The following is a 23782-nucleotide window of genomic DNA, read 5'->3' as shown; positions in this document are numbered from 1 at the left end:
GGTCTCCAGATGACCCTGGGTTGAGCTAGAGGAAACGTCTAGCCGTGGGGGATAGCCCCTCCTACCTGTGAGTTGAGGGCCCCCGCTGCAGTACCTATAAAAGTAAGTAAAAATAGATTTTTATTTATTTATATGTGTGTGTGTGTATATATATATATATATATATTCTCACTTAGGTGGGGAAAAAGGAGTGAGTGAATGAATAAAAAAAATGAGTAATACAAAATCCACATTATAATACGTATTTCTTGAGATAGGTATATCACTGTCTATTTTTGTTTCCGTTTAGTTTATCAGCACTTTTAAAGTTAGCCAAACCTTGTGGCTCTTCTGGAGGAGGTGAGGGCTGTCTTCAGAGAACTCACAGTCTCTTTCTAATATCCTTCTCTCATCCTCCTCCCGTCCCCTGCTTTCTCAGTTCTCTTACTATTTCCCCAGCAGATCGGGATAACTGCTCAGCTAGACTTTTCCTTGGTTTGACCATGCTAATAGGCAGTCCTCTGTTTTCATGTCTGTAGTCGCCTCTTCCACTGTCTGATATAGCTGTATCTCTCCTTCGTAAAATACTCTCAGTTTAGCAGGGTATGAGGTTTGGAATTTAATCTTTCCTGGCTTTAATTTTCATAGAAACATAGAAAATAGGTGCAGGAGTAGGCCATTCGGCCCTTCGAGCCTGCACCGCCATTTATTATGATCATGGCTGATCATCCAACTCAGAACCCCGCCCCAGCCTTCCCTCCATACCCCCTGACCCCTGTAGCCACAAGGGCCATATCTAACTCCCTCTTAAACATAGCCAATGAACTGGCCTCAACAGTTTCCTGTGGCAGAGAATTCCACAGATTCACCACTCTCTGTGTGAAGAAGTTTTTCCTAATCTCGGTCCTAAAAGGCTTCCCTTCTATCCTCAAACTGTGACCCCTCGTTCTGGACTTCCCCAACATCGGGAACAATCTTCCTGCATCTAGCCTGTCCAATCCCTTTAGGATCTTATACGTTTCAATCAGATCCCCCCTCAATCTTCTAAATTCTAACGAGTACAAGCCCAGTTCATCCAGTCTTTCTTCATATGAAAGTCCTGCCATCCCAGGAATCAATCTGGTGAACCTTCTTTGTACTCCCTCTATGGCAAGGATGTCTTTCCTCAGATTAGGGGACCAAAACTGCACACAATACTCCAGGTGTGGTCTCACCAAGGCCTTGTACAACTGCAGTAGTACCTCTCTGCTCCTGTACTCGAATCCTCTCGCTATAAATGCCAGCATACCATTCGCCTTTTTCACCGCCTGCTGTACCTGCATGCCCACTTTCAATGACTGGTGTATAATGACACCCAGGTCTCGTTGCACCTCCCCTTTTCCTAATCGGCCACCATTCAGATAATAATCTGTTTTCCTATTTTTGCCACCAAAGTGGATAACTTCACATTTATCCACATTAAATTGCATCTGCCATGAGTTTGCCCACTCACCCAACCTATCCAAGTCACCCTGCATCCTCTTAGCATCCTCCTCACTGCTAACACTGCCACCCAGCTTCGTGTCATCCGCAAACTTGGAGATGCTGCATTTAATTCCCTCATCCAAGTCATTAATATATATTGTAAACAACTGGGGTCCCAGCACTGAGCCTTGCGGTACCCCACTAGTCACCGCCTGCCATTCTGAAAAGGTCCCGTTTATTCCCACTCTTTGCTTCCTGTCTGCTAACCAATTCTCCATCCACATCAATACCTTACCCACAATACCGTGTGCTTTAAGTTTGCACACTAATCTCCTGTGTGGGACCTTGTCAAAAGCCTTTTGAAAATCCAAATATACCACATCCACTGGTTCTCCCCTATCCACTCTACTAGTTACATCCTCAAAAAATTCTATGAGATTCGTCAGACATGATTTTCCTTTCACAAATCCATGCTGACTTTGTCCGATCATTTCACCGCTTTCCAAATGTGCTGTTATCACATCCTTGATAACTGACTCCAGCAGTTTCCCCACCACCGACGTTAGGCTAACCGGTCTATAATTCCCCGGTTTCTCTCTCCCTCCTTTTTTAAAAAGTTCGTTTGACTTTGGAATATTCCTTCCGTTTCTGTAGGACCGCCGAGCTGTAATCATGATCGAAATATATTAACTTCCCGTTCCAAATCACCCTCTTCTTACCCCAGGCCCTTCGTAGAATCTCCGCCTTGCGCTTGAATCGAAGGAGTCTCAGTACTATTGAGCGCGGCTTACTTTCTCTGTCTCCGGGAGGCCTCGGGATGAGTGCACGATGCGCCCTCTCAATTTCAATCTCCATAGTCGGGGGATTCTCCAGCGCTTCCCGCAGCAGCTTTTCTACACACTCCATCATCGACAATCCCTCCGCTCCTTCGGGAACATTACAAATCCTGATATTTTTCCGTCGCGATCTTCCCTCCTGGTCAAGCAATGTACTTTCCTGTTGATTTTTATCGTTTTACTTCGTATCTGTTCCACGTTTTGCACGCGATCTTCCACCTTCTCAATTCGAGTCTCTGCCACCACTATTTTCTGATTGACGTTGGCGAGCTCTGACTTGATATCATTGAGTTGCTGTTTTATATCTTTTTGGACTTCCCTTATCTCTTCCAAAATCCTTATCATATTTACCGCTTCGCCTGAACGAGGCCCCGTGTCAGCCTCGCCGCCACGCGCACGTGTAGGAGAGCTGCTCGTTGCACCTCTCTCTTCCATAGGCTCCACAGTGATGCTTTTTTAATCTCCATTCTTTTTCCCCATTCTTGTCCCCCTTATCAATTCAGATATTTTCGGAAGATCTTATACTTGGTGGATTAATGGGGCAAAATATATGTTTTTCTGGAGGAGCTGTTGATTTAAGCTGCCATTCTGGACGATGACGTCACCGGAACCTATCTATCACACATTTGTTTTTGTTTGTGTATCGTTACTTTTCTAGGATCATGAAGGATTACCAGCATAGTAAGTGCCGGAATCGGTTGCAACAGTCCAGCGTTACAACTATCGTTAAGTCTTACAGATGGGATGTTCGCTATGCCCCTGGGCTCAGCGATATTATCTGGTGAGTCATTCTCAGAAGGTCTGAAATTTAGGTTATCAGTAACCAAGTAAATGACAGTAGAAAAGTGTTTAACATATCCACACTCTTCCTCAGCATTATTATTGTACCTGTGAGTTCTGTTAGTATCATAAGCAATAGAAACAGGACTAGGTCACTCTATCCTTACACTATAGCTAAATTTATACGTAGCACGCCTTTCCCTTGGTTACTCAACTGTAAACTTTCATGTTGATAATTAATGAGTGAAGAATCTCTCAGACAACAGCAGCAGATTTTGCAGTATGTGCTGTCTTCAATCAGCTTATTGACCTGTAATAAGGCATCATCAGTAAAGAATATAATGTAGGAAATCTCATATTACAGCTTGCCTCTCATTTCTAATGTGCTGAGAATGGATCCAGAGTTAGTGGTATGTGCCTCGTGTGGGATGTGGGAACTTTGGCAGACCTCCAGTCTCCCTGATAACTATATCTACCAGTACACCGTACTACAGCTCCTTAGGGACCGTGTTAAATACCTGGTGCTGTAGCACAATGACCTTTGTTTCCTACAGGAAAATTTGGAGGTGATAGATAGGAGCTACAGGGATGTAGTCACCCCTAAGTTGCAGGAGGCAGGTACCTGGGTGACTGACGGAAGAGGGAAAGGGAATAGGCGGCCAGTGCACAGTACTCTGTGGCTAGGCTCCTCAATAATAAATATACCGCATTGGATACTTTTGAGGGACCTAACTGGGAGAAGCCACAGCATGCAGGCCTCTGGCCCTGAGTCTGGCTCTGTGGCTCAGAAGGGAAGGGGAGGGGGAGAAGAGGTGAGCTGTAGTGATAGGGGATTCATTGGTTAGAGGAACAGAAAGGAGGTTCTATGCACAAGGGAAACAGGAGGTATCCTGAAGAAGGGTCTCGACCTGAAACGTCAACTGTTTACTCTTTTCCATAGATGCTGCCTGGCCTGCTGAGTTCCTGCAGCATTTTGTGTGTGTTGACGTGGATAAGAACGAGATTCCCAGACAGCTTGTTGCATCCCAGATGCCAGGGTCAGGGACATCTTCATTGAGTCCACAGGATTCTTACATGGGAGAGTGAGTAGCCAGAGGTCGTAGTCCATGTTGGTACCAATGACATAGGTAGGATAGGTAATGTGGTCCTGCCAAGTGAGTTCAGGGAATTAGGTTCTAAGTTAAAGGACAGGACCACCAGGGTTATGATCTCGGGATTGCTACCCATGCTATGTGCTGGTGAGGCCAGAAATAGGAAGATCATACAGTTTAACATGTGACTAAGGAGTTGATGCAGAAGGGAGGTCTTCAGATTTGTGGATCATTCGGCTCCCATCCAGGGAAGCTGGGACCTGTATAGAAGAGATGGTTTGCACCTGAACTGGAAGGGAACTAATATCTTAGCAGGAAGATTTGCTAATGCTGTTTTGGGGGTGGGGGGTGTTAGACCAAAGTTGCAAGGAGATGGGAACCAGAGTGCTAAAGCAGATAGTGGAGTGCTTGTGGAGAAATATGTTTTTAAGCCTACATGGAATAATGCCATTGTAGCCATTGGTGAGACTTGGTTGCAGGAGAGGCAGGACTGGAAGCTTAATGAACTGGGTTTCCATTGTTTTAGATGCAGTAGAGCGGGAGGGAATAACGAAGGAGGGGTGGCATTACGAGTCAAGGAAAATGTTACAGCAGCATTAAGTCAAGACAAAGTGCAGAGCTCTTCCTCTGAGGTGTTATGGATGGAACTAAAGAATAAGAAAGGGATGACCATGTTAATCGTATTACTGTGGTGCTAGAAAGTTTGTGAACCCTGTAGAATTTTCTCTAAAATGTAATCAGATCTTCACGCGTCCTAAAACTAGAAAGAGAACCCAATTAAATAAGTAACACAAAACTTATTCTTTTATACTTATTCATTTATTTATTGAGAAAAATAATTCAATACTGGCAAGTACATATTTGGCACAGTATTGTGGAGGACCTATATTGTGCTGTAGAAGGTCTATGTTCTATTATTTGTTGGAAAAATGTATGTGAACCTTTGCTTTCAGTAACTGGTGGGACCCCTTGTACAGCAATAACTTCAACCAAATGTTTCCTTACAAAACTGCTTCAACTCTAGGATATTGGTGGGTTGAACTGCCAAGACCATAAGACATAGGAGCAGAATTAGGCCATTCAGTCCACCGAGTCTACTCGACTATTCCATCATGGCTGATCCTGGATCCCACTCAACCCCATACACCTGCCTTCTTGCCATATCCCTTGATGCCCTGACCGATCGGGAAACCTATCAACTTCCGCCTTAAATGTATGCACGGACTTGGCCTCCACTACAGTCTATGTCAGAGAATTCCACAGATGTATTACTCCCTGGCTAAATAAATTCATCTTTACCTCTGGTCTGAAGGGTTGCCCCTCAATTTTAAGGCTATGCCCTCTAGTTCTAAATACCCCCACCATAGGAAACATCCACCTTATCTAGTCCTTTCAAATTCGGTAGGCTTCAATGAGATCTCCCCATATTCTTCTAAATTCCAGTGATTATAGGCCTAAAATGCCAAAATGCTCCTCAGATGGTAACTCCCTTCGTTCCTGGAATCATCCTCATAAACCTCTCTCCAATGACAACACATCCTTTCTAAGATACGGGTGCAAAACAGTTGACAATACTCCAAGTGTGGCCTAACTAGTGTCTTATAAAGGATCAGCATTATCTTCTTGCTTTTATATTATATTCCATAAGACCGTAAGATACAGGAGCAGAAGTAGGCCATTCGGTCATTGAGTCTGCTCCGCCATTCAATCATGGGCTGATCCAATTCTTCCAGTCATCCCCACTCCCTGACTTCTCCCCATACCCTTCGATGCCCTGGCTAATCAAGAACCTAATCTATCTCTGCCATAAATACACCCAATGATTTCGCCTCCACAGCCTCTCGTGGGAACAAATTCCACAGGTTTACCACCTCTGACTAAAGTAATTTCTCGGTATGTCTGTTCTAACTGGACATCCTTCAATCCAGAAGTCATGCCCTCTTGTCCTAGGCTCCCCTACCATGGGAAATAACTTTCCATATCTAATCTGTTCAGGCCTTTTAGCATTTGGAATGTTTCTATGAGATCCCCCCTCATTCTCCTGAACTCCGAGGAATACAGCCCAAGAGCTGCCAGACATTCCTCATACAGTAACTCTTTCATTCCTGGAATCATTCTTGCGAATCTTCTCTGAACCCTCTTCAATGTTAGTATATCCTTTCTAAAATAAGGAGCCCAAAACTGCACACAATACTCCAGGTGTGCCTTGACATCACATCCCTGCTCTTATATTCTGTACCTCTAGAAATGAATGCCAATATTACATTCACCTTCTTCATCACCAACTCAACCTGGAGGTTAACCTCTAGGGTATCCTGCACGTGGACTCCCAAGTCCCTTTGCATCTCTGCATTTTGAATTCTCTCCCCATCTAAATAATAGTCTGCCCATTTATTTCTTCCACCAAAGTGCATGACCACTGTATTGTATTGTATTTCATTTGTCACTTCTTTGCCCATTCCCTTAAACTATCTAAGTCTCTCTGCAGGCTCTCTGTTTCCTCAACACTACCCACTCCTCCACCTATCTTTGTATCATCAGCAAATCCCATAGTCCAGATCATTGACATACATCGTAAAAACCAGTGATCCCAACACCAACTGAAGTGGAACTCCACTGGTAACCAGCAGCCAGCCAGAATAGGATCCCTTTATTCCCACTTCCTGTTTTCTGTCGATCCGCCAATGCTCCACCCACACTAGTAACTTCCCTGTAATTCCATGGGATCTTATCTTGCTGAGCAGCCTCATGTGCGGCACCTTGTAAAAGGCCTTCTGAAAATCCAAGTACACCACATCTACTACATTTCCTTTGTCTACCCTGCTCGTAATTTCCTCAAAGAATTACAGTAGGTTTGTCAGGCAGGATTTTCCTTTCAGGAAACCATGCTGGCTTTGGCCTATCTTGTCATGTGCCTCCAGGTACTCTGTAATCTCATCCTTAACAATCAATTCCAACAACTTCCCAACCACTGATGCCAGGCTAACAGGTCTATAGTTTCCTTTCTGCTGCCTCCCACCCTTCTTAAATTTATTACCCTTGAAATAAATGCCAACAATGTATTTGCCTTCTTTACCACAGACTTAACCTGTAAATTAACCTTCTTGACTCGCACAAGGACTCCTAAGTACCTCTGCACTTCTGATGTTTGCACCTTCTCCTCACTTAGATAATAGTCTGCACTATTTTTCCTTTTATCAATATACTTTATCATACATTTCCCAACACTGTTTCCCATCTGCCACTTTTTTGCCCATTCTGCCAATTTGTCTAAGTCCTGCTGCAATTGCATTGCTTCCTTAGCACTACCTACCCCTCCACCTATCTAAGTATTATCTGTAAACTTTGCCTCAAAGCCATCAATTCCATTATCTAAATCATTGACAATGTGAAAAGTAGCGGTCCCAATACTGACCCCTGAGGAACACCACTAGTCACCAACAGCCAACCAGAAATGGCCTCTTTTATTCCCACTCACTGCCTCCTGCCTGTCAGCCAATCCTCTATCCATGCCAGTATCTAAGATAGGATTTTATCTTGTTAAGCAGCGTCATGTGGGCACCTTATCAAACGCCTTCTGAAAATCCAAGTAAATGACATCCGCTGCCTCTCCTTTGTCCATCCTGCTTGTTACTTCCTTAAAGAATTCTTCACAGATTTGTCAGGCAAAATTTCCCTTTACAAAATCCATGCTGACCTTGACTTATTTTATCATTGGTCTCCAAGTACCTTGAAATCTCATCCTTGATAATAGACTCCAACACTTTTCTCACCCACTGAGGCTAGGCTGACTGGCTAATACTTTCCTTTCTTTTGCCTTCCTCCCTTAAAGAGTCGTGTGATATTTGCAATCTTCCTGTCATCTGGGACCATGTCAGAATCAAGTGATTCTTGAGAGATCACAACCAATGCATCTGTTACCTCTTCAGGAACCACTCTGAGGACTCTGGGATGTAGTCCATCTGGTCCAGGTGACTTATCCTCCTTAAGATCTTTGAGTTTGCCTAGCACTTTTTCCTTTGTAATAACAGTGGCAGGCTTCCCTGCTCCCGGACACTCACAGACCTCTGGCACACTGCTAGTGTCTTCCACAGTGAAACAGATGCAAGTTACCCATTAAGTTTACATGCCATTTCTTTGTCCTCCATTTCTACCTCACCAGCATCATTTTCCAGTGGTCTAATATCAACTCTCACCTCCTTTTCACTCTTGAGATAACTGAAAAAAACTTTTGATATCCTGCTTTATATTATTGGCTAGTCTGCCCTCATATTTCATCTTTTCCCTTCTTATAGCCTCCTTAGTTGCTGTTTGTTGGATTTTAAAACCTTCCCACTCACTTTTGCTACCTTTTATGCCCTTTCCTTGACTTTTATGCAGTCCTTAACATCTTGTGTCAGCCACAGTTCCCTACCCCTACCATTTGAGAACTTCTTCCTCTGTGGGACATTCCCAGAAACTTCAGCCATCTCTGCTGTGCCGTCATCCCTGACAGTATCCTCGTCCAATCCACCTGAGCAAGCTCCTATCTCATCCCTTTGTGAGTCCCTGTATTCCATTGCGATCCTGCTCAAATTGCAGTATCAATTCAATCATATTATGATTACTGTCTCCTAAGGGCTCCTTTATGTTAAACCCCCTGTTAAGGTCTGGGTTATTACACAACACCCAATCTAAGATAGCTTTTCCTCTAGTTGGCTCAAGCACAAGCTACTCTAAAAAGCCACCTTGTAGGCATTCAACAAATTCCCTCTCTTGCAATCCAACACCAATCTGATTTTCCCAATCCCCTTGCATGTTGAAGTCCCCCATTACAATTGTGTCATTACCCTTATTACATGCCTTTTCCAGCTCCCTTTGCAATCTCAATCTTGGCTACTATTTTGAGGCCTATATATGATTCCCATAATGGGTTTATTACCCTTGCAATTTCTTAACTCCATCCACAAACATTCAACATTCTCTGACCCTATGTCACCTCTTTCTAAAAATGTAATTTCATCTCTTATCAACACAGCCACACCACAGTTTATGCCTTCCTGCTGTTCTTTTCGATGAAGTATATCCTGTGATGTTAAGCTCCAAACTATGGCCTTCTTTCAGCCACGACTCAGTGATGCCCACATAGTCATACCGACCAACCTCTAATTGCGCCACGAGTTCCACTTTAATCTGAAACCTACGTACATTTAAATACAACACCTTCAGCCCTGCATTCTTTGCCCTTTTGAATTTTGCCTCTGTGGTACAATTTAGCTGTCTGCATTTGTACACAATCATTGGTTTAACCTTCCTTACATTAATGTTACATCCATCATCTGCTTGTAAATCTGCTGTCTCATCCTCAGCTCTATCATACGGGTTCTTATCCCCTGCCATATTAGATTAAACCACTCCCAACAGCTCTACTAAGTCTGCCCACAAGAAAATTGGTCCACCTTGGTTTCAATTACAACCCATCCTTTATGTACAGGTCCCACCTGCCCCAGATGACCTCCCGATTATCCAGAAATCTGAATCCCTGTCCCCTGCTCCAATTTTTCAGCCACGCATTTATCTGCCATCTCATTCTATTCCTACCCTCACTGTGGCATGGCATAGGCAGCAGTCTTGAGATTACTACCTTTGAGGTCCTGATTCTCAGCTTCCTTCCTAATTCACTGCATTCTTTTTTCAGTACTTCCTCCCTTTTTCTTCCTATCTCATTGATATTAATATGTACCACAACTTCTGGCGACTCACCATCCTTTTTCAGGATATTGTGCACGTGTCCAGAAACATCTTGAATTCTGGCACCTGGGTGTTTCCTATTTTGCATCCACAGAATCACCTATCTGTCCTCTGACTATAGAGTCACCTGTTACTGCTTGCATCCTCCTCAGTTCCCTACTTACCTGAGCCACAGGCCCAGACTCAGTGCCAGAGGCTCAGCTACTGTATGTCGTCCCCTCTAACAGTGCTCAAAATGGAGTACTTATTGTTGAGGTCGTTCCACAACATTTCTACGGTATTAAGAACAGGACATTGACTGTCCATTCCAAAATATGAATTTTCTTCTTTTTAAACCATTTTGTTGTTGATTTACTCTTGTCTTTCAGATCATTGTCTTGTTCTATTATATAACTTCTATTCAGTGTGGGCACGTGGCCAAGTGTTTAAGGCATTGGACTAGCGACCTGAAGGTCCTGAGTTCGAGCCCCAGCCGATGGAACGTGTTGTGTCCTTGAGCAAGGCACTTAATCACACAGTGCCCTGCGACGACACTGGTGCCAAGCTGTATGGGTCCTAATGCTCTTCCCTTGGACAACATTGGTGTCGTGGAGAGGGGAGACTTGCAGCATGGGCAACTGCTGGTCTTCCATACAACCTTGCCCAGGCCTGCACCCTGGAGAGTGAAGACTTTCCAGGCACAGATCCATGGTCTCACGAGACTAACGGATGCCTTTACTTTATTCTGCTTCAGGTGATGGACTGCTACCCTGACATTTTCCTGTAAAATGCCTTGATACAATTTTTTATTCTTTGTTCCCTCAACAATGAGGAAGCAGTCCAGGCTCTGAGGCAGCACAGCAGCCCCAAACCATGATGCTGCTTCCACCATGCTTCACAGTTGGGGTGAGGATTCGGTGTTAGTGTACAGTGTCCTTTGTCGTCCAGACATAGCAATGTGCATTTCTGCCGAAAAGTTCAACTTTTGTCTCATCTGTCCACAGAATATTGTCCCAAAAGCATTCCAGAACATCTAGGTAATATTTTGAGATGTGCAGCAATGTTTGGAGAACAGTGGTTTCCTTCGTGGTGTCCTTCCATGAACACCATTCTTGTTCATTGTTTTTTTATAGTGGACACATGAACAGAGATTTTAGCAAGTTCTAGAGATTTATTCAGGTCTTTTGCTGTTACTCGGGTTCTTTTTCACCTCCTTCAGCGTTGCATGTTGTGCTCTTGGTGTGATCATAGAAACAGAGAAAACCTACAGCACAGTACAGCCCCTTTGGCCACAAAGCTGTGCCAAACATGTCCTTATCTGAGAAATTACCTAGGGTTACCCATAGCCCAATATTTTTCTGAGCTCCATATACCTGTCCAGGAGTCTCTTAAAAGACCCTTTCATATCCGTCGCCATCACCGTCGCCGTTCCACTCACTCAGCACAGTCTGCATAAAAAACTCACCCCTGTTATCTCCTCTGTACCTACTTCCAAGCACCTTAAAACTGTGCCCTCTTGTGCTAGCCATTTCAGCCCTGGGAAAAAGCCTCTGACTAACCACCCAATCAATGCCTCTCATCATCTTATACACCTCTATCAGGTCACCTCTTATCCTCCGTCGCTCCAGGGAGAAAAGGACGAGTTCACTCAACCTATTCTCATAAGGCATACTCCCCAATCCAGGCAACATCCTTGTAAATCTCCTCTGCACCCTTTCTATTGCTTCATAGAACATAGAACATAGAATAGTACAGCACAGTACAGGCCCTTCGGCCCACAATGTTGGGCCGACCCTCAAACCCTGCCTCCCATACAACACCCCACCTTAAATTCCTCCATATACCTGTCTAATAGTCTGTTAAACTTCACTAGTGTATCTGCCTCCACCACTGACTCAGACAGAGTATTCCACGCACCAACCACTCTCTGAGTAAAAAAACATACCTCTAATATCCCCCTTAAACTTCCCACCCCTTACCTTAAAGCCATGTCCCCTTCTATTGAGCAGTGCTGCCCTGGGGAAGAGGCGCTGGCTATCCACTCTATCTATTCCTCTTATTATCTTGTACACCTCTATCATGTCTCCTGTCATCCTCCTTCTCTCCAAAGAGTAAAGCCCTAGCTCCCTTAATCTCTGATCATAATGCATACCGTCTAAACCAGGCAGCATCCTGGTCAATCTCCTCTGTACCCTTTCAAATGCTTCCACATCCTTCCTATAGTGAGGCGACCAGAACTGGACACAGTACTCCAAGTGTGGCCTAACCAGAGTTTTATAGAGCTGCATCATTACATCGTGACTCTTAAACTCTATCTCTCAACTTATGAAAGCTAACACCCCATAAGCTTTCTTAGCTACCCTATCCACGTGTGAGGCAACTTTCAGGGATCTGTGGACATGTACCCCCAGATCCCTCTGCTCCTCCACACTACCAAGTATCCTGCCATTTACTTTGTACTCTGCCTTGGAGTTTGTCCTTCCAATGTGTACCACCTCACACTTCTCCGGGTTGAATTCCATCTGCCACTTCTCAGCCCACTTCTGCATCCTATCAATGTCTCTCTGCAATCTTTGACAATCCTCTACAGTATCTACAACACCACCAACCTTTGTGTGGTCTGCAAACTTGCCAACCCACCCTTCTACCCCCACATCTAGGTCGTTAATAAAAATCACGAAAAGTATAGGTCCCAGAACAGATCCTTGTGGGACACCACTAGTCACAATCCTCCAATCCAAATGTACCCCCTCCACCACGACCCTCTGCCTTCTGCAGGCAAGCCAATTCTGAATCCACCTGGCCAAACTTCACTGGATCTTATGCCTTCTGACTTTCTGAATAAGCCTACCGTGTGGAACCTTGTAAAATGCCTTACTAAAATCCATATAGATCACATCCACTGCACTACCCTCATGATTTGCCTGGTCACCTCCTCAAAGAACTCTGAGGCTTGTTAAACATGATCTGCCCTTCACAAAGCCATGCTGACTGTCCCTGATCAGACCATGATTCTCTAAATGCCCAGAGATCCTACCTCTAAGAATCTTTTCCAACAGCTTTCCCACCACAGACGTATGGCTCACTGGTCTATAATTACCTGGACTATCCCTGCTACCTTTTTTGAACAAGGGAACAACATTCGCCTCCCTCTAATCCTCCAGTACCGTTCCCGTGGACAACAAGGACATAAAGATCCTGACCAGAGGCTCAGCAATCTCTTCCCTCGCCTCGTGGAGTAGCCTGGGGAATATTCCATCAGGCCCCGGGGACTTGTTAAAATAGATTAGGACGGATAAGTCCAATACCTCCTCTCCCTGAATATCAACATGCTCCAGAACATTAACCTCACTTATATTGTCCTCACCATCATCAAGTTCCCTCTCATTGGTGAACACTGAAGAGAAGTATTCATTGAGGACCTCGCTCACTTCCACAGCCTCCAGGCACATCTTCTCACCTTTATCTCTAATCGGTCCTACTTCACTCCTGTCATCCTTTTTTTCTTCACATGATTGAAGAATGCCTTTTGGGGTTTTCCTTTACCCTACTCGCCAAAGCCTTTTCATGCCCCCTTCTTGCTCTCCTCAGCCCCTTCTTAAGCTCCTTTCTTGCTTCCCTATATTCCTCAATAGACCCATCTGATCCTTGCTTCCTAAACCTCATGTATGCTGCCTTCTTCCACCTGACTAGATTTTCCGCCTCACTTGTCACCCATGGTTCCTTCACCGTACCATTCTTTATCTTCCTCACCGGGACAAATTTGTCCCTAGTATCCTGCAGGAGATCACTAAACATCGACCACATGTCCATAGTACATTTCCCTGCAAAAACATCATCCCAATTCACACCCACAAGTTCTAGTCTTACAGCCTCATAATTTGCCCTTCCCCAATTAAAAATTTTCCTGTCCTCTCTGATTCTATCCTTTGCCATGATAATGCTAAAGGCCAGGGAGCGGTGGTCACTGTGCCCCAGATGCTCACCCACTGAGAGATCTGTGACCTGACCTGGTTCATTACCTAGTACTAGATCTAGTTTGGCATTGTCTCTAGTTGGCCTGTCCACATACTGTGACAGGAATCTGTCCTGAACACACTTAACAAACTGCCCCATCTAAACCCTTGGAACTAATCAGGTGCCAATCAATATTAGGGATGTTAAAGTCACCCATGATAACGACACTGTTATTTTTGCACCTTTCCAAAATCTGCCTCCCAATCTGCTCCTCTGTATCTCTGCTGCTACCAGGGGGCCTATAGAATACCCCCAGTAGAGTAACTGCTCCCTTCCTGTTCCTGACTTCCATCATACTGACTCAAAAGAGGATTCTGCTACATTACCCACCCTTTCTGTAGCTGTAATAGTATCCCTGGCCAGTAATGTCACCCCTTCTCCCCTTTTTTCACCCTCTCTATCCCTTTTAAAGCACTGAAATCCAGGAATATTGAGAATCCATTCCTGCCCTGCTGCCAGCCAAGTCTCTGTAATGGCCACTACATGATAATTCCATGTATGTATCCAAGCTCTCAGTTCATCACCTTTTTTCCTGATGCTTCTTGTATTGAGGTACACACATTTCAGCCCTTCTACCTTACTGTCTTTACACCGTTTATTCTGCTTCTCTTTCCTCAAAGCCTCTCTTTATGTTAGATCTGGTTTTACTCCATGCACTTCTTTCACTGCTCTGTTGCTCTGGGTCCCATCCCCCTTGCAAATTAGTTTAAACCCTCCCGAACCATGCTAGCAAACCTACCTTCAAGGATATTGCTCCCCCTCGAGTTCAGGTGCAACCCATCCAATCTGTACAGGTCCCACCTTCCCCAGAAGAGATCCCAATGATCCAAAAATCTAAAACCCTGCTCCCTGCACCAACTCCTCAGCCACGCATTCAACTGCCATCTCCTCCAATTCTTACCATCATTGTCTTGTAGCACTGGCACTCTCTCTTCCACATCCTTCCTGTAGTGAGGCGACCAGAATTGAGCACAGTAATCGAAGTGGGGTGTGACCAGGGTCCTATATAGCTGCAACATTACCTCTCGGCTCCTAAACTGAATCCCACGATTGATGAAGGCCAATGCACTGTATTCCTTCTTAACCACAGAGTCAACCTGCGCAGCAGCTTTGAGTGTCCAATGGACTCAGACCCCAAGATCCCTCTGATCCTCCACACTGCCAAGAGTCTTACCATTAATACTATATTCTGCCATCATATTTCACCTACCAAAATGAACCACCTCACACTTATATGGGTTGAACTCCATTTGCCATTTCTTGGCCCAGTTTTGCATCCTGTCAATGTCCCGCTATAACCTCTGACAGCCCTCCACACTATCCACAACAACCCCAACCTTTGTGTCATCAGGAAACTTACTAACCCATCCCTCCACCTCTTCATCCAGGTCATTTATAAAAATCACAAAGAGTAGGGGTCCCAGAACAGATCCCTGAGGCACACCACTGGTGACCGACCTCCATGCAGAATATGACCTGTCTACAACCACTCTTTGCCATCTGTGGGCAATCTAGTTCTGGATTCGCAAAGCAATTTCTCCTTCGATCCTATGTCTCCTTACTTTCTCAATAAGCCTTGCATGTTGTACCTTGTCAAATGCCTTGCTGAAATCCATATACACTACATCTACTGCTCTACCAACATCAATGTGTTCAGTCACATCCTTAAAAAATTCAATCAGGCTTGTGAGACATGACCTGCCTTTCACAAAGCCATGCTGACTATTCCTAATCATATTATATCTCTCCAAATATTCATAAATCCTGCCTCTCAACTTACCAACCACTGAAGTAAGACTATCTCTACTCCCTTTCTTGATTAATGGAACAACATCCGCAACCCTCCAATCCTCCGGAACCTCTCCTGTCCCCATTGATGATGCAAAGGTCATCGTCAGAGGCTCAGCAATCTCCTCCTTCGCCTCCCACAGTAGCCTGGGGTACATCTTGTCCAGTCCCTGGGGTACATCTTGTCCTGTCCTGGTGACATAAACAATTTGATGCTTTCCAAAAGCTCCTGCACATCCTCTTTCTTAATATCTACATGCTCAAGCTTTTCAGTCCGTTGTAAGTCATCTCTACAATCACCAAGATCCTTTTCTGTAGTGAATACTGAATCAAAGTACTCATTAAGTACCTCTGCTATTTCCTCTGGTTCCATACACACTTTTCCATTGTCACACTTGATTGGTCTTATTTTCTCACATCTTATCCTTTTGCTCTTCACATACTTGTAGAATGCCTTGGGTTTTGCTTAATCCTGTCCACCAAGGTCTTCTCATGGCCTTTTCTGGTTCTCCTAATTTCTTTCTTAAGCTCATTCCTGTTAGCCTTATAACCTTCTAGCTTTCTATCATTACCTAGCTTTTTCAACTTTTCGTAAGCTCTTCTTTTCTTCTTGACTAGATTTACAACAGCCTTTGTACACCATGGTTCCTGCACCCTACCATCCTTTTCCTTTCTCATTGGAACGTACCTATGCAGAACTCCACGCAAATATCCCCTGAACATTTGCCACATTTCTTCCGTACATTTCCCTGAGAACATCTGTTTCCAATTTTTGCTTCCAAGTTCCTGCCTGATAGCCTCATATTTCCCATTACTCCAATTAAACACTTTCCTAACTTGTCTGTTCCTGTCCCTCTCCAATACTATGGTAAAGGAGATAGATTTGTGATCACTATCTCCAAAATGCTGTCCCACTGAGAGATCTGACAACTGATCAGGTTCATTTCCCAATACCAGACCAAGTACAGCCTCTCCTCTTGTAGGCCTATCTACATATTGTGTCAAAAAACCTTCTTGAACACACCTAACAAACTCCACCCTAACAAACCCCTCACTCTAGGGAGATGCCAATCAATATTTGAGAAATTAAAATCTCTCACCACGACAACCCTGTTATTATTACACCTTTCCAAAATCTATCACCCTATCTGTTCCTCGATGTCCCTGTTAATATTTAGTGGTCTATTTAAAACACCCAGTATAGTTATTGACCCATAGAAGCATAGATCACTACAGCACAGAAAACAGGCCATTTGGCCCTTCTAGTCTGTGCTGAAACATTATTCCACTGGTCTCATTGACCTGCATCCAGTCCTTAACCCCCCAGATCTCTCCCATCCATGTACCTATCCAATTTATTCTTAAAACCTAAGAATGAGCCCGCATTTACCACGTCAGATGGCAGCTTGTTCCACACTCCCACCACTCTCTGAGTGAAGAAGTTCCCCCTAATGATCCCCCTGAACCTTTCCCCTTTCACCCTAAAGGCATGTCCTCTCGTATTTATCTCTCCTAATCTAAGTGGAAAGAGCCTATTCACATTTACCCTATCTAAACCCCTCATAATTTTGTAAACGTCTATCAAATCTCCCCTCGTTCTTCTACGCTCCAAGGAATAAAGTCCTAACCTGTTCAATCTTTCCCTGTAACTCAACTCCTGAAGACCCAGCAACATCCTAGTAAATCTCCTCTGCACTCTTTCAATCTTACTGATATCCTTCCTATAGTTAGGTGACTAGAACTGTACACAATACTCCAAATTTGGCCTCACCAATGTCTTATACAACCTCCCCATAACATCCCAACTCCTATACTCAATACTTTGATTTATGAATGCCAGGATGTCAAAAACCTTCTTTGCGACCCTGTCTACCTGTGATGCCACTTTCAGGGAATTATGTAACTGATCTCCCAGATCTCTTAGTTCCTCCGCACTCCTCAGTGCCCTACCATTTACCGTGTATGTCCTACCTTGATTTGTCCTTCCAAAATACAACACCTCACATTTGTCTGCATTAAATTCCATCTGTCATTTTCTGGCCCATTTTTCCAGTTCGTCCAGATCCCTTTGCAAACTTTGAAAGCTTTCCTCGCTGTCCACAATGCCTCTAGTCTTAGTGTCATCAGCAAACTTGCTGATCCAATTTACCACATTATTATCTAGATCACTGATATAGACAACAAACAACAGTGCTCCCAGCACAGATTCTTGAGTCACACCACTAGTCACAGGCCTCCAGTCTGATAAGCAATCATCCACTACCATTCTCTGTCTTCCTTCCTGTTCCTAACTTCCACCCACGGAGACTCCGTAGACAATCCCTCCATGTCCTTCTCCTTTTCTATGGCCATGACACTATCTCTGATCAACAGTGCCACACTCCCACCTCTTTTGCCTCCCTCCCTGTCCTTTCTGAAACATCTAAAGCCTGGCACTCGAAGTAACCATTCCTGCACCAGAGCCATCCAAGTCTCTGTAATGGCCACAACATCATAGTTCCATAGCACTTGGATCTTTGATCTTTGCAGGATGCCCATTCCTAAGGGGAGTAGCAACAGTACTGAGTTTCCTCCATTTGTTGACAATTTCTCTCACTGTGGAGTGATGAACACTCGGGTCTTTAGAAATGCTTTTGTAGCCTTTCCCAGCATCATGCAATTCTTCTGAGGTTTGCTGAAAGTTGTTTTGATTGAGGCATGGTACACAAAAACAGATCTTTCTTGAGAAGATCAGACTCTGTCAGTAACCTGACTTTGTGTGTCTTTTTTTCATAGGGCAGAGCACCTCTGCAACCCACACTTCCAATTTTATCTCATTGACTGGAACACCTGACTCCAAATATCTTTTGTAGAAGGCGTAACCCCAGAACCTCGCATATTTTTTCCAACAAATACTTGTAATATTGGATCATTTTTCTCAATAAATAAACGAAGAAGTATAATGTTATTTAATTATGTTCTCGTTATCTGGTTTTAGGCTTCACCGTGGTTCATCATTTACATAAATGATTTGGATAAGGGTACGTGTGGCATGATCAGTAAATTTGTATACGTCACCAAAATTAGCTTTATAACAGCGGGATAGACAATTACAATGCTTAAAAGACATTGGAGGGGTACATGGATTGAAAGATTTAGAGGGATATGGGCCATATATAGCAAGATGAAATTAGATCAGTTAGGCATCTTGGACACATTGACATTGGGTAGAAGGGCCTGTTTCCATGCTACGTTACCCTGTCTCCATAAACCTACACTTTGCCCCTGAAATAGGAGGTGGTCAGGGTCTGGAGTCACTCTGCCTCATTGCCACTCCCTCCTTCTTTCTCTATCCTTCCACTACTTCCTCTTTTTGCCACTCCAGCATGTTCTGGCCCTTTCCTCTCCTGTCTTCTCATTCCACTGTCTTTCCTTTCCCTTGCCACTTATTTTCCCAATTTCATCTCATTCCCACAAATGCATTCCTCAGCCCCATTTCCTTTAACTGCTGCATCATGACGACACTCACAAATTCTATCACTGACTCCCTCACCTTTTGCCAAGATTAGTACAATTAACTGGTTATTAAAGACTAGTCCAAGAGGCTCTGTGAGCCTCAAAGTAGAAAATCACAGCAACATTAAAACTGTAACAAATTGCAACTGACCCTTCTAAGACCAATTAGAATGTTCTTTAGACCCTTGGATACAGGGTGAAGTCTGTTGTCCATCCAATTTCCACAGGTTTCATCTTGACAGGGAACCTTAGCAAAGTTTTCTAAATTTGATGGTTTCATGTGTGACTCATTTTCCACTTTAGTGGGAGATCGTGAGAGTGACAGTCTATACTGCCAGCATTAGCAGAAGCAGCTGAGGGTGGGACGAACAATTTACATACAATATAGTGCTGCCTATCGGGTTTCAGCTTCATCCTCTGTTGATATTCCCTCATTTGGTCGTGATGTCTTTTCTCACTGTGTTAGGGAGAACCTGTCGGTGCAGGGCAGTGTCTGGTGGATCCGCTGTGCCATTCTGAACATCCTCCTCTTTCTACTCCTCTTCTTCCTCACTACACCTGCTATCATCGTCAACACTATGGATAAATTCAATGTCACTAATCCTGTGGAGAGCCTGAAGGTAGGTGCTGCCCACTAACCCTGACATGCCTAACATCCTTACAGCTATACAAGGCCTGATCCACGCACACAGCAAGGTCATCCTGCCTGTCAATGGTTGGTCCCTGTACAGAAGCCTTACACCAGGCTGGCATTGCCCCCTCACTGGGCTATAGTGCTAATCTCCCAAATCTGTTTCAAGGGAGAGGGCAAAGTAACTGACCCCGCTGAGATTTACCACTCCCCACACTGTGCCTAGTGCAGAGAGATCTCATTCCTCACACTGTACCCAGTGCAGAAAGATCCCAGTCCCCATACAGTACCCAGTGCAGACAGATCTCACTTTCCACAGTGTACCCAGTACAGAGATATCTCGCCCCCCACACTGTATCCAGTGCAGACGGGCCTCGCTCTCCACACTGCCGCCCAGTGCAGAGAGATCTCACTAACCACTCTGTCCCCAGTGCAGAGAGATCTCTCTCCCCACACTATATCCAGTGCGGGCAGATCTCATCTTACCCAGATACTGTGTTGGGAGTGAAGTGGGTGGCATTGTTTCTAGTCCTTCTGGGAATGGTCTGAGCATAAAATTAAAAAAAGGAATAGAAAATGTTGGAAATAGTTAGCAGATCAGGCAGTGTCTATGTGGAGAGAAGCTGAGTTAACTTTGAATCATATTACATGGTACAAGCCCTTTGGCCCAAATGTGTATGTTGGCCAACTTGTCTACCTGAACAAGTCACATTTCCCCATGTCTGGCTGATCAAAATCAGGTGTATTATCATTGAATACTGAATCAGGTTTATGATGTAAAATTTGTAGCCATATAGCACAAAGACATACAAAAATCTATACATTTCAAATGAATAATAAATAAAAAGAAAGAATAATGAGACAGTGTTCATGGGTTCATTGACTGTTCAGAACTCTAATGGTGGAGGGGAGGAAGCTGTTCCTAAATCGTTGAGTGTGGGTCTGCAGCCTCCTGTACCTCCTCCCTTATGGGCAGAAGTGGGCATGTCCCAGATTATGAAGGTCCTTAATGATGGATACTGCCTTCTTGAAGCACCTTCTCTGTCTTGAAGATATTCTCAATTGTGGGGAGGGTTGTGTGTACAAAGCTCTGCAGCATCTGCGATCCTGTGCATTGGAGCTTCCATACCAGAGGGTGATGCAGTTAGTCAGAACACTGTCCATGGTAGTGTCCATGAGTTCAGAGAAGGTTCAGAAATCTAATGATGGAGGGGAAGAAACTGTTCCTGAAAACTTCAGGCTCCTGTAATAATAAGAAGAGAGCATATCCTCGATAGTGGCATCATTAATGATGGATGCCGCCTCTTCAGTTGCTGCCTCTTGAAGATATCTTTGATGACGGGGAGCCTAGTGCCTGTGACGGAGCTGACTGAGTCTTCAATCCTCTGCAACCTCATCAGATCTTGTGCATTGGAAGCTCCATACTGGGTGGTGTTGCAACTAGTCAGAATACTATCTATGATATATCTGCAGAAATTTGCTTAGAGACTTTGGTAACCTACCAGATTTCCTGAAATTTCTAATGAAGTGTAGCTATTGGTGTGCATTCTTCATGACTGCATCAATATGGTGGGCCTTGGACAGATCCTCTAAGATGTTGATGCCCAGGAACTTGAAGCTGCTCACAATTTCCACTGCTGAACCCTTAATTACCCCTTCCTGAACATAGAACATAGAATAGTACAGCACAGTACAGGCCCTTCGGCCCACAATGTTGTGCCGACCCTCAAACCCTGCCTCCCATATAAGCCCCCACCTTAGATTCCTCCATATACCTGTCTAGTAGTCTCTTAAACTTCACCAGTGTATCTGCCTCCACCACTGACTCAGGCAGTGCATTCCACGCACCAACCACTTTCTGAGTAAAAAACCTTCCTCTAATATCCCCCTTGAACTTCCCACCCCTTACCTTAAAGCCCTGTCCTCTTGTATTGAGCAGTGGTGCCCTGGGGAAGAGGCACTGGCTATCCACTCTATCTATTCCTCTTATTATCTTGTACACCTCTATCATGTCTCCTCTCATCCTCCTTCTCTCCAAAGAGTAAAGCCCTAGCTCCCTTAATCTCTGATCATAATGCATACTTTCTAAACCAGGCAGCATCCTGGTAAATCTCCTCTGTACCCTTTCCAATGCTTTCACATCCTTCCTATAGTGAGGTGACCAGAACTGGACACAGTACTCCAAGTGTGGCCTAACCAGCGTTTTATAGAGCTGCATCACTACATCGCGACTCTTAAACTCTATCCCTCGACTTATGAAAGCTAACACCCCATAAGCTTTCTTAACTACCCTATCCACCTGTGAGGCAACTTTCAGGGATCTGTGGACATGTACCCCGAGATCCCTCTGCTCCTCCACACTACCAAGTATCCTGCCATTTACTTTGTACTCTGCCTTGGAGTTTGTCCTTCCAAAGTGTACCACCTTATACTTCTCCGGGTTGAACTCCATCTGCCACTTCTCAGCCCACTTCTGCATCCTATCAATGTCTCTCTGCAATCTTTGACAATCCTCTACACTATCTACAACACCACCAACCTTTGTGTGGTCTGCAAACTTGCCAACCCACCCTTCTACCCCCACATCCAGGTCGTTAATAAAAATCATGAAAAGTACAGGTCCCAGAACAGATCCTTGTGGGACACTACTAGTCACAATCCTCCAATCTGAATGTACTCCCTCCACCACCACCCTCTGCCTTCTGCAGGCAAGCCAATTCTGAATCCACCTGGCCAAACTTCCCTGGATCCCATGCCTTCTAACTTTCTGAATAAGCCTACCGTGTGGAACCTTGTAAAATGCCTTACTAAAATCCATATAGATCACATCTACTGCACTACCCTCATCTATATGCCTGGTCACTTCCTCAAAGAACTCTATCAGGCTTGTTAGACACGATCTGCCCTTCACAAAGCCATGCTGACTGTCCTTGATCAGACCATGATTCTCTAAATGCCTATAGATCCTATCTCTAAGAATCTTTTCCAACAGCTTTCCCACCACAGACGTAAGGCTCACTGGTCTATAATTACCTGGACTATCCCTACTGTTTTTTAACAAGGGAACAACATTCGCCTTCCTCCAATCCTCCGGTACCATTCCTGTGGACAACGAGGACATAAAGATCCTAGCCAGAGGCTCAGAAATCTCTTCTCTCGCCTTGTGGAGCAGCCTGGAGAATATTCCGTCAGGCCCCGGGGACTTATCTGTCCTAATGTATTTTAACAACTCCAACTCCTCCTCTCCCCTAATATCAACATGCTCCAGAACATCAACCTCACTCATATTGTCCTCACCATCATCAAGTTCCCTCTCATTGGTGAATACCGAAGAGAAGTATTCATTGAGAACCTCGCTCACTTCCACAACCTCTAGGCACATCTTCCCACCTTTATCTCTGATTGATCCTACCTTCACTCCTGTTATCCTTTTTTTCTTCACATAAGTGAAGAATGCCTTGGGGTTTTCCTTTACCTTACTCGCCAAGGCCTTCTCATGCCCCCTTCTTGCTCTTCTCAGCCCCTTCTTAAGCTCCTTTCTTGCTTCCCTATATTCCTCAATAGACCCATCTGATCCTTGCTTCCTAAACCTCATGTATACTGCCTTCTTCTTCCGGACTAGATTTTCCACCTCACTTGTCACCCATGGTTCCTTCACCCTACCATTCTTTATCTTCCTCACCGGGACAAATTTATCCCTTACATCCTGCAAGAGATCTCTAAACATCGACCACATGTCCATAGTACATTTCCCTGCAAAAACATCATCCCAATTCACACCCGCAAGTTCTAGCCTTATAGCCTCATAATTTGTCTTTCCCCAATTAAAATTTTCCTGTCCTCTTTGACTCTATCCTTTTCCATGATAATGCTAAAGGCCAGGGAGCGTTGGTCACTGTCCCCCAGATGCTCACCCACTGAGAGATCTGTGACCTGACCCGGTTCATTACCTAGTACTAGATCTAGTATGGCATTCCCCCTGGTCGGCCTGT

The 23782-nt window shown here is 44.5% G+C and overlaps 1 protein-coding gene across 9 annotated transcripts in view; it reads left to right on the top strand.

Moving 5' to 3' along the window:
- tmem63c (transmembrane protein 63C) overlaps positions 1-23782 on the top strand; it is a 342578-nt gene that overhangs the window by 191608 nt on the left and 127188 nt on the right. For all 9 annotated transcript variants that reach the window (XM_063042821.1, XM_063042830.1, XM_063042849.1 and 6 more), the window contains 2 exons: positions 2938-3060; positions 19626-19779. In XM_063042821.1, coding sequence (XP_062898891.1) covers positions 2938-3060; positions 19626-19779 — 277 coding nt within the window. The remainder of the gene's footprint in view (positions 1-2937; positions 3061-19625; positions 19780-23782) is intronic.

Source organism: Mobula hypostoma, chromosome 1 (assembly GCF_963921235.1).
Source record: "Mobula hypostoma chromosome 1, sMobHyp1.1, whole genome shotgun sequence".
NCBI classification, from domain to species: domain Eukaryota; kingdom Metazoa; phylum Chordata; class Chondrichthyes; order Myliobatiformes; family Myliobatidae; genus Mobula; species Mobula hypostoma.
The sequence above is the reverse complement of the archived record's forward strand: the minus strand, read 5'-3'. Positions and strand labels throughout refer to the sequence as shown.